Source organism: Scomber scombrus, chromosome 1 (genome assembly GCF_963691925.1).
Source record: "Scomber scombrus chromosome 1, fScoSco1.1, whole genome shotgun sequence".
Lineage (NCBI taxonomy): Eukaryota > Metazoa > Chordata > Actinopteri > Scombriformes > Scombridae > Scomber > Scomber scombrus.
In genome coordinates, this window is record NC_084970.1 from 11,556,431 (window position 1) to 11,570,587 (window position 14,157).

The 14,157-nt window shown below is 42.3% G+C and overlaps 1 protein-coding gene across 1 annotated transcript in view; it reads right to left on the minus strand.

Annotated features, from left to right (window-relative positions):
• Positions 1-12,954: 12,954 nt before the first annotated feature.
• Positions 12,955-14,157, minus strand: part of hcn4 (hyperpolarization activated cyclic nucleotide-gated potassium channel 4) — a 67,159-nt gene continuing 65,956 nt past the window's right edge. Inside the window, exon 10 of the mRNA XM_062415435.1 lies at positions 12,955-14,155. Within this exon, the coding sequence (XP_062271419.1) occupies positions 12,955-14,155 (1,201 nt within the window). The remainder of the gene's footprint in view (positions 14,156-14,157) is intronic.

The window sequence follows — 14,157 nt, forward strand, 5'->3', positions numbered from 1 at the left end:
AGTGTGAAGCTAGTTAGTGCAGAGCAGACTGTTATTTCATTCTAACATCACCCTCTTTCATCATATAGAATTTATTTGTAAGAAGTTACAGAGTACATTTACTTTCTTTGTTTGGAGCCAGTAGCCAGATTATTTTTGTCTTTTTTATTAAAATCACTTCTTCAGAATGTCGTCCTGTACTGCAGTACGACCTGGTTCAGCAGCCTATCAGTGAAACTTAAAACAAAGCTACACAATCTGCACAGACGTGTGCATTTTGCAGCACGTGGTCGAGTGAGATGGAAATAAAGTATTATTGTTAGACTCAAATGCTTATTCTCTTTTGCTAAAGTCCACCTGGCTCGGGTGTCCTATGGCGCTTTTCCATAATACAGTTCTAGCACTTCTCGGCTCGACTCTACTCGATTTGGTACCAGGTACGTCGTTTTCCATTACTTCATAGTACCTCCTCAACATGGGCGGGGTCTGCTCTCGTTGGATCCTCTCGTCTGCCAGGAACGTCTGCACCTCGTCGAAGGACCACAGTGTGGTTTTGCGCATAGGAGCCATGTTAACTCGCGTGAAACTCGCTGTAACTATTGTTGCCGGTATTTAAAAATGGCGGGTTTGATTCTTGTGTGGGACGGCTCATGACTCTTCCAGTGACGACACTCTCTGACCAATCAGTGGCCGGCAGTCTGTTGACGTCACATTTTAGTATCGGCTCAGCTCGCTTGGAACCTCGCCAGAGCAGGTACTAAAAAAGTACAAGGTACCAGGTACTATACCTAATGCAAAAGCAAAAAACGAGTCGAGTCGAGCTGAGTAGTGCTATAACTGTATAATGGAAAAGCCCCACTATTTGGGCTGTTGGAACCCATCTTTGCAGGTTTCTGATCAATACTCCATAACTGTTCCTTTTACACTACAGGATTTCCAGTCATAAATATCAAATATGTTTGATATTTAGGATTCAAAACTTGGGGAGACTCTGATCCAGTAGGTAACATTAAGATTATGTATGTAAACCTCTCATGCTATAGGGTCATTTGGGCAGTTAATCTGAATCGGGAACACCCCTGCAATTGTTAGGAGGGGCGCATCAAACAAACAAACAAAATCTGCCCAATTATCATTTAGTGTGGGTCCAACATAAGGATGCAAAATGAATGTCTGTGTAAACTGACAATAAATGCAGAGTAGGTATTGTTCTTACTACAGCTCTACACACAACAACATGTGGGGAAAGCTCAGACAAAAGCTTGACAGACCTGCTGTTCCTAGTTACATTCGCTAAACTATGATTGGACGATCACTGTGAGATGGAGGGTTTATTGAACAGTCAATTTGGTGAGCAGGAAATAGGAGTGAGGGCAACAATAAAAAACAAAACAAGAAATACAACAAACACTGCTGAGTCTTCTAATCATTGCAGGAGAAAATAACATGTAAATCTAAACCTCTTTGACGTTGACACATTAAAAATCATGAAATATTCAGAGTCGAACTGCCTCACTGAATCCCAAAGGCTGTGCTAAGATTAAAAAGGAAGTTTCTGTCTGTATCACACTCTTCGGGAAAACACCTCGGCCACAGGCACCCTCCATTGCTTGCTCATCACCTCACCAGTCTTTTCCTCTTCCCTGCACAACCCTCTCACATCCTCCTCCTCCTTCTTCCTACACTATCTCTGCTCTGGGTTCTCCCTTCACCCCCTCCTCCATCCCTCTTATCACACACAAAACACACACATTTGCACATACTGACATACTTACAGCGTTTGTGTCCTGGCACACACACATAGACACACACTCATATACATAGCCAAAGAGGCACACATGTGAGCACACACACAATACAATTTTCCCCACTCCTCCCCTTTGTTGTTTTTTCTCTGTTTTGCTCTGGGGAAGTTGGCACCGTACTGTAACTGTCTATTGAATCCACTGCTGTGACCTATGTTTTTTATACACTAACACACACATACACACACACACACACACACACACACACACACACACACACACACACACACACACACACACACACAAAAACACACACAGCCAATTACATGCAATGTAAATCCTGTCCATTTTGCAAATAGAAAATATTCCATATGACACACCTAAGGAGGAAACATCAAAGGTACAATAGCTCAGAATGATCCACTTCTTCTAATGAAAGTGAGTCATCCTCAAATTAGCATCCGCTTCCTTCATGTTATGTAAATACCCATGTACTCTCTGTGAAATCTGCTTCATGAGATGGATGTTGGTACTTATACAGACAAAGATGAGGCTTTGTAGGGAACACACCTGACTACTAAACACATCACTTCTTCTTCTTTTTCTCTCTTTTTTATTTTTTAAATGAATGAACCCTGTTTTGTATTTTTGGCCACAAGTCAGTTTTAACATTGTGTAGCTCTTTCTTTTGATGAAAGGCTTACATGAATGATGCAAATCTGAATGCTGAAAGGTAGGAGGAGAGAATACCTACATGATCTCCTAAAGCGGCTGGTGACTTCTTTTTTTCTGAAGTCATTTTCTTGTAAAAATGAAGAAAACATTTCAAATTGTCCTTTGCAACAGCAACAAGAAGTGGAGCAGGTCACTAAGAAATGTCACGAAATATACAGGTTTTTTAAATTTTTATTTCAACCATGTCACCATTGTGTTAAACTTAATTAATTTTGCTGGCGATCTCCCTCTGTATCCACTTCTGAGTCCACCTCTCATTCTTCTATCATCTCTGCCTATGCCTCCTTCCCCTCCCACCCTTCTCCCCTCTCCCCAGCTCTTTTTTCATAAAGGATGCTGCTGATTGTTTGACAGTCCTTTATGCCTTATGGTGAGATCTATTTCTGACTCTTAAGCACACCAAAGATGGTCAGCAAAAGGGTCCATAATGAGAAAAAAAAAGCTCCTCTTGTGCTAATGTCCACTATTCACTGGTATATGTAACAGCTCTCCTGGGCTATATGACATAACATTACAAGCCACTTGACATATAAGGACGCCAATTGCCGTGTTGACTTTGACTCTTTCTGCCATCTGTTACCTGGTTGGAGGGGAAACATTTTGTTTAGAAATATGCATCAGAGTGTAAGATAGCTACCTCAGGAATGTCTGCTTGTTTGTTTGTTTGTTTATCAAATTGTAAGGACTTAATTGGATGTCTCTCACCTCAGAGGATTAACTTAATGAGGTCTTTAGGTTTGCTCCAATCACATTTGGTGTGGGCCTGGATGGGCTGCATCCCCCCCCCCCCCTCCCTCCCACCACTAGCTAAGACATTAATTTGCAGGTGAGATGAAGCATAGAGGTCAGCAGGGACAGTGTGACATTCACTGCATTGGCTGGCTGACTCCAAAATTGCTCCTCTTCTCAGCTCCCCTCCAAGAATGATTCTGCTCAACAGACTGGCTCTTCTGCACAATTATAATTATGGGAGTCAGTAATGACACTTCAAACTATCTTAATTATTCTGAACAATGGCTAGTCCAGCACTGGTGTAATTAAGCTTTTCTAGATGCATATGTTGTGGGATAATTTGATCCCCTCAGCTGTTTGTGGCTGACTCCTACATTGGCATGATTTTATCACAAAATATATTGTACTGCTAATACTTATTTTGTTTTCACAGCCAAAGAGATAAAGATAAAGGGCTGTGTTTTACTGGTCTTCTCTCAAGGCTGGAAGAGGAGCCATGGCAGGAACACAAGCCTACCAAGACAGCCAATCAAGACACTCCATTCTGAAGCCTGGCGTTGGTTTAGTACATTTACTGTCAGAATTTAAACCCACATGATTTATGGTATAGTCACCACAGCCTGCTTTCTCTCCTTAGTTCAAAGGATGAGTCTGGCTGCAAAATGCTCAAGGGCACGGGCTAATATGATAAACAGGGAACAGAGGCTGCAGGCTTGGTGCAGGGTTTGGGGGCGGGGGGGGGGGGGACTGGGCCTTCTGCTCTCTACAGTATACCCTGTGAAAAGCGAGCCAAGGTGTATGAGGTATGCAGCATCTCTGGAGCCAAGAGGGGAGAGGGATGTGAGGAGAGGAGATCTTTTTCCCCCATCAGCTCCCGCTGGGGGAAAGAGGAGGAGGAAGTGGAGGAGGATGGTATTGCAGGGATCACCAGTCATGGAGGATTATAATTGCTAAAAATAAGAAAATGGTATTTGCCTCTCTGTCAAATGAGTTCCTCTGGGTTCCTTTTAATATAATTATTTTTTCCGAGGAGAGAGAGGTTTTATGAAATATGCAGGAATCATCCACTGAACTATATAGCATGCTAATATATAGAGATGTATTTGGTTTCTTTGCTGTGTTTGTGGTGGAGAGAAAAGTATACCAGCTTACTGCTCTGAACATCACTCTCCTTTAAATTACAATCCCAAAATATCCCACAAGAATATTTCACAGTCATGCACGCAGTCAGTTAAGCAGAGAAGGGGTCATGTTTTTGAAGTAGTGGATTTCACATTTCGGAATTAATCTTTGCAATTCGATCTCAAGAACCAATTCAATAAATAGTATTTGAACATTTTGAGAGCACTTACACGCAGATTTAAGACTTCCTAGTCAGAAATAAGCAGCTAAGTGTATCAGGCTCTGAGGTTTTGTCTGGAGGGTGCGTTGGCTGTGCTTATAACTGGACATTTAGCAAGGACTGTTACCAGATGGCAGGGTGACAACTTGAGCTTCAAATTCTTGTGTTTACATATCACAGTGGGGTCGCAGCTCAAGGCAGCAAATCATTCTGTTTCTCGCAGTTCTGATTAACACTTGATGACTTGGAAATTGCCAGAAAAGCTTAAAAACTAGTGGGTATTATGTAAGGTATACTAAGTGTAGTGTCACAAGAAACACACTTTGACCTTTGTGCTAATCACATATCTTTTCCTGATGATGGCAACTATCATCTTGCTCCCAGAACTCATATTATCACCTTGACAGACTTTTTTTCTCTCTGTAATACTAACCCTGGCATAGTTCAGTCGTTTTGTCAGCACTTTTCTCTACCTCTAAGTAGGGCACATATGGCCCATTTCTGACCATCATGATTTTCCAGCAGGGGAGGGAAGGACCGAGCAGAGGACCAGGGCATTTTTTATTTTTTTTTGCAGAACAAGAGCCAAGACATCAGGTTGGCAACCTGTGGCCATCTTTCTGATGTCATCCATCCGTATGCTTTCATGAACTTAATCCCAGGAGGCACACACAAACACACAGTCACCCATGTGCATGGACACACACATACACACTGACACAAAAAGAAAACTTTTAGCCACACGCATCAAATGCTGGAGCATTGCAAAGTTGGCATTTGGACAATATTTGCGAACAAACTGGCAGATGTCAAAAGGCTTTGACGGCAGGGTTTTAGAGGGAAAAAAGCACTAATACGGATCTGCTGTAGTTACTATGTGTGTTTCTGAGTGCTCTGGGCCTCATGCTGCCAAAAAAAATATAGTGCAAGGCCTGCCTGCCATGAGCGTGAAAAGATATGGAAAAAGTAAAAGCATTTTCCTTAAAAACAAACACATAAAACTGGCTGATGAGAAAGACGAACAGAAAGAGAGAGGACATTCACATCACATGAAGGCACTTTTTAATGCTACTTGTGACCTACTGTTGCTCTGTACAGATCTCCGTGTTTCAATACACTCAAGTTTCATCCCTCTAGCCTTCTGAAATCCACCCAAATCCCCATGTACCTCTAAAATGTCACTATTAAAACATTTTAATTTAAAGTTTTTGTTAAAGCATTCCCTCTCTTCCAGTACAGTTGATGGCAAGAGCTGAAAGGACCTATCTGGGAAAAGACGAAAAAAAACTTGAGACACACGCATATACAGTGCTTTAACCCTGAGGCCTGCGGGGTAATGGTAGGATTAATTACTGTTGAGTTTGACCCAAGGAGAACTAGAGCAGATTATCCCAGATGCTGCAGAGGAAGGCATTAGTGCTGGTTGTCCCTCTATGGCAGCAGAGAGACAGCCACCTCAGCCACGAGGATGTCACCATGACCTCGCTGGCCCGCTGTACAAAACCACACTCAGACAGCATACAGGAGGCTCACGTGGCAGGAGCGGCCATGCGCCATTTACACCACACTCCTGTGTGCCTTTTTTGTCGCTATCAGATGCGGGCGGCTGTGAGGCAGCTCTCCTCTCAGTAGGCAGGCATCACAGAAGGAGAATAATGTGTAATTACAATAGACAATCTAAAACAAAGCCCTTCACTTTCAATGAGTTCCTCTTGGAGAAGGGAAGGTTACCTCAAGGGGGAATTCTAATGAAGCAGATGGCTGAGTGCTCACAGGGGCAGACGCTGACTGTCCTCCTTTTTACATTCTGCCAACATTTCCAGCATTCTAAGGAGCCTCACCTGTCTCTTGACCGCTCTTTGTGTGCATCTGTGTGTGAGAGAGAGAGTGTGTGTGTTTGTGTGTGTGAAAGACTTCTGCTTATTGACATATCTCACAAGAGAAAAGAAATAATGGGAAAATCCTCACAAACTCAACGTCTCGTGCCCCCAGTCGCACACACACACGCACGCACGCAGAAGAAGTCATATATGAATATCCCAAAAATCTGTGAGAAGAGAAGAGGTGTGCATATTGCATGCTGCTATGTCTAAGCGACCTTGTGAAGTATAACTGAGAATGTGCTGCATGTGCTACAAATGGTGAAGAAATAAAAAAAATACTCCAAGCAGGTGTTCCTTATATTTTATTCTATACCGTTTTATTTCATCCAGTATGTGTGCTTATCGACAATGCAGTTTTTGCCTCACTCCTTTCACCACCACACAAACTACTATGTGTGGTTGTTGTGTTAGTCAGCGCAGTGTCCTGTAGGTACACATCCAGTCACACCATACCTTTACAGTTCCCTTATTGCTTTTTTCCCCCATAGTTCCTGTGTTTAATGCAGAAAAAATAGATTGATATCAATTGATGATTTGCAAAGCGGTCAAAATACTGTCCTCCCCAAAAGGTTGCGTGTCCTTGTAAGAAGTGTTGAACCAGTCTCTGCCTTCATCAAACAAAAAGGTTGAGCCTTCAAGTAGAAAGTCTTGGTCTGTAGCATCATGAAAAGAAAATTTCCCACTCCTGCGCCGCACCAAAAGTAGAGAAAGTATACAATGCAAATGACATGTTTCCTTAAAAATCATGGACATGTTATGAACTGTACACACACACACACACAGTTTGGTGAACATTGCTTCATTATCTGATATGGTGGTGACATCACTTATTCATAGAGTCTAAAATGAATATAGAAATATAAATAGGTCCTATGGAAATATATAAATCTTTATAAGTACCTTGTTGAAATTATTTTCACAACATCAGATTAAGTGGAATTATAGTACATATTTCAGCAAATGAAAGACAGCTTTGAGAAGCACAATGTTTTATGTAAACCCTCAGCTCTCTCTCTCTTTTTCCTCTCAACACTAATCCAGTGAAGAGCAGCCTCAACTTTGGCTTCAACACAGGATTTTCTGATCAGCTGCCCCCAGTAGAGAAATATACACACCATGTATTTTCAGGACCATATCACAGTTTCTAATTGGCATATTTTTCATTTTACCAACCCAAGTCAAATCTCATGTATTTATCTGTCTCCACTATTAACAGTGAGACCCTGAAGGATCTCAAGTCTTGGAGTTAACTGATAGGCACCATACTGGTGCACAGTGTCTCTAAACTGGGTTATATTCAGGTTACACTGCCCAACAGCCCACTTTGTGGTAAAAACAACATTATTGTTGTGTTATTCCATCTCACTGGAGCAGCATTAAAAGAGGTCAGTTGTATTAGACGCTACAATAAACAGAACTTTTTACCACATATAGCAATCTTCATATCATATCCAATCACTCTGAGGTACATTGCCATACGAACACCTGATTCTGCTGCTTGTGAACAAAATATAAATTGAGCATTTGTGGAAGGGTAGGGGGAATTTGCAGTTATGAATGAATAACAAGGGCTTTGGAAAAAACATGTGCAGACTCTCCCCCGAGAAATTTCAGGTTCGATTCCACTGTTGCTACATCTAATCCTCAATCACAGCAAATGATTTCATTAGTGTGCATCGCTGACTCACCAACCCATATTCATGGGCGAACAAGGCAGCACAAAGGGAGAGGGAGGCTAAGATTAGGCAGTGAAATTGGAAGTGCACCAAACAGATTCTGGGAATGCTGCATTACAGAAATTGGAAAATGATACATAGGTGCCGTGTGGAACTCCTCCTTTGCTACACATCCAGCTAGCTAGCAATGGCTAACAGCAGGGCTAGAGCCAGGTATGACCTAAGACAGAGAAAAATATGAACTACTTCTGTCAGACCTAGATTTGATTTAGTTAACCAGCTTATACCAAGGCAGGACATTAAAATAAAACAATGGTACCTTAAATGATCAAAAAACATTTTGCTTTTCAACTGTCATCCACTGAACTGATTTCAGAACAGCCTAGCTCGGGGCGTTTGGACAGAACGCTGGCAGCTATCGAGATCCTTCAACTGCCCTTGGTTTCTATTTCTCTGTTGCTCTCAAACAGCTGTTTTTCTTACCATGTTTAGATGGGTGACACAGGAAAACATCATAAAAATAGTTTGCTGCATGAGTGAGTGAGTCACTCTTGTTTTTATTTATTCACTTTCTGTCAAAAGACACAAAGTTTCAAAGCCTCCTTATCTAATTCCCAGCTGATTCCCCTAAAAAAAACAGTCTCCATACTACATTACCCTACAGATGTGGCTGCAGTAAATAGTTTAAGAGGATGTAAATAGCAAATCCCCTTGAAGAATAAACATTGCTGTCAGGTGAAAATCTTGTTACTCCAATTTCAGTTATTTTTATGTCTTTACTCGGAATGAAGGATTACATTGTCTTTTTATAAGTTGAGAAAATTTCATGACCCAAAGGATTATGAAACCCCTTTTCATTTCCAATACATCATTTCAATGTCTATGTGGCCATCAATCAAAAACTTATTTTTAAAATTTTTATAATAATTGGTGGTTTTCTCACATAAAAATTCCAGTACAGGACATTTTGCAAATATGTTGGTCTAGCTGAAACCGCCAGGACATCATGCAGATTGTGGCAGCTCTGTAACTGACAGAGACAGATTCAACTGATACACTGTGCGCCCACCCACCCCTCCCCTAAACCACTTATCTGTGATAATGGACCATACTAAGTTCAGGCCAACTAATCAATCCCTGTCCAATGTCTATCTCTCTGTAAGCTCTGACCTGTTCCTCCCTGTCCCACCCTCTTTAGACAGCGCCCAGCCCTCATCATTGACCCTGCCAGGCAGAGCGGGATAGACAGTCACACACACACACACACACACACACACACACACACACACACACACACACACACACACACACACACACACACACACACACACACACACACACACACATAGGTTTGTCTATGTGGCTTAGACAGACATTTTCTGAAAACCCCCACACACACACACACACACACACACACACACACACACACACACACACACACACACACACACACACACACACACTCACACACATACACACACTCTCTCTCTCTCTATCTCTGTAGCTGCTAGCTACACAACAACGCTCGAAGCTTCCCTCATATCCTTCCAATCAATACAATACTGACAAACACCCACTAGCACTCAGGAACGATCATAAGGAAGGGCGACATGCCACAAGTCCCCCAGAAACCACTACCCTGTCAGCATGAGTACCCAATGGGGTGCCTCTCTACTTGTCTTTCCTGTGGATGAATGTCTGACCACATCATTCCCTTAGTGCATCAATGTCTCTTCACATATATACTTTTGTCTCACAAACCAACTTCAAATTGTTTTCCAACTATATGCCTCAATAAGGTTATATTGTGAAGAAAAGGATGAGTTTTTCCTGATGTGAGAGGCACAGCAGTCTGCTTTTGTGCAGTGAAAGGCTAGCAGGTACAGGAAGACCATGGTTGAAAAGCCTACACTATGTGAAGAAGATTAGTATTCCAGAGGTGAAACCATTCCTGGTGTTTACTTTCTGTCATTCTGTTGCAGGGCTCTGTCCCTTTCACCCTTTGCCCTACTGAATGGTGGTCTAAAGAGACCCAGCTTCTTGCCATGGGGCGCAAAGGCTTCATGTGTCACATAAACACATAGCCCACATAAATGTTTCAGAGCCTTTAAATAGCTGTGAACTGAAGATTAGGACAATGTGTTAAAAAACAGCCAGTGTGTGAGGTCAAAAAAAAGAGAAGCTGTTCTAACCATTAGAAGCACCTGCTCAGTCTGCGAAGAAGACCATGAAAAGGCCATGTGATTCACTCATTTCAATTATTGAATCTAATTCTGAAATTATTTCCCAAATAATCATAGTTTTTGCTGTATTCACTTGCCCTCACTTTGCCTCGTTTAATTGACTGTCAGCAGTTGAATTTCTGCATTTCACATGACAGGTGGACTATAAGAGATTGTTGTCATTTAATGTCGCTGCAATATCTCACAAGGCTATTGATGAATGAAAGAAGGTCCACATGTTATCATTTGTACTTCAGAAAGTGAGATTCATTGATTTGCTAACTAAAATGTTGGTTCAGGATATTTTTAACAACATAACATGTTTTGGAGAAAAAAAAGATTGTCAATTTATTTGTTTGCTATTCAAAGAGCAATCAAAGAGGTTGTAGGTATGTCTGTAAATGTGCATTTGTGCAGTTATGTTTCATGTCATGTCATGTGTATTGCTATACCTTATTCAGGGACTTCTGGGAACTGTAATGAGGGGAGAGTATGGTCACTGTGCACCTCTGTGTGAGTCCATGACAGTCTGTGAGGGTCAAGGGATTACAGACATGTCTTGTTAAATTAGGCTGCTGTGGCTGAATGCTGTGACTGAGTTAGGGACTCAGCTGTCTTAGTGGAACTTGGGTCTGTCTTGATGATGAGCTGCAGACAAACATGTAGAAGCATATCGGGGCTTTTCTCCTTTGGGGGTATCTTCCTGTACTGTGTACTCCTCTACTGTGTATTCAGTTTTCTGACAACTGTAAGGCTCTCTGATCACCATATTTTGAATTAATATACACACACGTAACAGACCTTTTCTCATATTTGATTTTTGATTGCCAACAGTTAAATGCCATCTACATATAGGTGCTCCAGTTATGTATGTACTTTATATTATATGAATTCAAAAATACCTGCAGAAATGCAATCAAAACTGAATAGTGTGGAGCACATTTTAAAATGTCCATTCTGACACAATATTTCATTGCTGCCCTGCACCTTTATGGGCTCAATAATGACATTTGAAGTTTCCAAGCAATTCTCGGAGTTACAGCAGCAGCACAGCGGTATGGCAATACTTCATGGAGCATATGCAGTAAAGAGTGTACATTTTTAGGCAACTTACTGAGTCATATATCCAGATTGCATTACGACAAGTGAGTGGCTAGTGGTTCTGTGTCTTGCTAAAGGACACTTTGGCAGAAGAAATGTCTGCTGATGAAAACATCTGTCAAAGATATTGATCCAATGACCTTTGTAGTTATGGAACAGTCTCTTATCTCCTCTTTAGTGCATCTACCATAGCTACAGTACTTACTTTTAGCAACAACAAATGTAGATACATTCAACATCAAACTCAAACTCAGCACTGGCCATCAATGAGGAGACATGCCTATGTTGACCATATATCAGCTACAGTAGAAGAAATAATGCACAAATTAAATATCACGTGGCATATTTCCATTTGCAGCACTTTTTGGATATTTCAACTTGTGTATTGTATATACTGTATTTGCTAAATGACTGGAAGTCTGGTTTTGGGGCTTTTACATATTTGACTATTTTTTTATTTTGAATGTTCTGAGTGCTACACAATGCAACACACAAGCTGGGGTTATGGAAGTCCTAGTTTTTGTGTGAAAGGGCAAACTTCCTTTTGATCAGTCCATCAGTCAGTCCTTGACTTGCATCTGACTGTCCCACTGATTCACACACTTACTCTCACTAACACTCACACACATTAACAGTTGCACGCAGTCAGGAAGAAAAACAACACATGCTTTCTACACACATTAGCGGCATGAGCTTGGAAGACAAAGTGAGCTTGTTAGGACATGGTTGAGGACTCTGCAGAAAGCCAGTCGCTCACATACTGTTATGTCTCAATATTGAGAGGGTAGCTCTCTGAACCCCTCTCCCCCTGCTTCAGAAACAGTATTATTACGATAAAGTGGTACAAAATAAGGATAGAAGGGCCAAGAGGAGGTGAATTATTACCCCACAGGAAAAGTCTTTTTGGTTTCCTATAGACACTTCTCCATCTCTCATCAGGTTTTGAAAAGTTTACACAGAGGATAAATAAGTACAATCTAAGAGATATATTTAAAGATCAACAATATGTGATCCTGTATGAGATGGTACAAGAGTCAGCCTGTCTCGAAGCATTTTGTTTTAGCTAAAAATTTAGATAACTTTTTTGAAACACACAAAAAGCCTTTACACATGCAGGTATTAGTGCATAGGATCCTGCAGAAAAAAGAGTATTACTGTGTAGTCCATTGAATTGTCTTCCCAAAAATCACCAGATGAATTTGGCATAGTTATAGAAATAAAGAAAATGACTGTCCTTAAAATGGAGATCGTTTTTCACACCCTCCTAGTCCCTTGATTAACTTATCATTTAAATATATCTCTATCTATATACAGTATGTATGACTAAAAAAGAGGACAAAGCATAAAACAAATATAGAGTATTCTCTATGCTCAGAGTTACCTGGTAAAGTGTCTTTTAAATCACAGTAAATTTAAGATCTTGGTAAAATGAAAGGTGGAACACAGTGAAGTCTGATCACAGAAAGAAAAGAATGCCACACATGGATATAGTTTGTGTGTGTTTCAGTTCGGAGGAGCACAGGAGGGTGTGATCAATCCTCACAAATTGGAAGGGAGTTTAGAGCGGACAGTTTGAGGTTCTAGATCTGATGAGTAGGGAGCAGAGCCCCTCCGTAGAGGCAAGGCCGGGGAGGTCCTGGGGGACTGAGTCTGGTGAGGGTGCCCCGGAGACAGCTGGATTGGAGGAGTCATGTGCCCTGGCACTGAGCTACAGGGTTTGGGCACAAGAGTGGGTGAGGAGAAGGGTGAAGGGTAGTATCCAGTTTCCACCAAGGAGCGAGGTGTTTGGTGGCCTAAGGCCTGGGCCACCTCCTGGGGCAGAGATGGGTGTGAGCTGGATAATAGCTTTAGGTCCTCTGAAAAGCGGCCCAGTGGAGAATCTCTCCCTGTTGTGTGTGGCTGGCTGGGAAGCTGTGAAGGGAGAGAAGACTGAGGCATGAGCAGAGAACTGTGGGATCCTGTTGTACTAGAGGGGTCGTTATAGTGGAAAGTCCTGCCTGCCACTGGACTTTGAATAGTAGGGCTGGGTGCGACTGGGGTAAGGCAGGGAGAGGCGTTTGCTGAGCCGTACTGGGCTAGGGAGGCTAGGGCAGACCTCTCAAGGGACATCTGGTGAGGCAGGAAGCCAGATTGGAGGCCTGCCAGGCCAAAATGGCTGAGGGATGATGGGGAGCCCTCAGCAGGCTGTTGGCCATGATGTCCTCTACTAGAGGATGGGGAGCCTTGTGGAGGGGAGTGGAAGAGGTTTAAGCCACTGGTAGTCCTACCTCCTCCAGCAAACTGCTGCAAAGGAGCCACTTGAGGAGGCTTTGGGGGTGGCTGGCTATGGAGAATTTGAATAGGCAAAGGGCTGGATGAGCCGGTAGAAATAGGACTCTGGCAACGGGAAGAACCAATAAGTCCAGCTGTGATTCCACCAGAAGCCCCGCCTACAGGACAAGCAGAAGACCCTCCTAAATGACTCCCTACTGTGCCTCCTGCTGCTCTGCTACTGTGGACTCCAATCAAACCTCCCCCTGGCCCACTCAAACCTCCTCCCATATGGCTAGATATTGATCTTTCAGAAGCCCTTCCCAATGATCCTCCAGGATTTCCTATAATAAAATCACCAGAAACCCCTCCAAAGGATCCTCCAGAGGCCCCTCCCATTGACCCCTCAGAAGTACTCCCCAATGATCTTATAGTGGTTGTTTCTACCAGTAATTCTCTAGAAGTCCCTCGTACTGATTCGCCAGAAGCCCT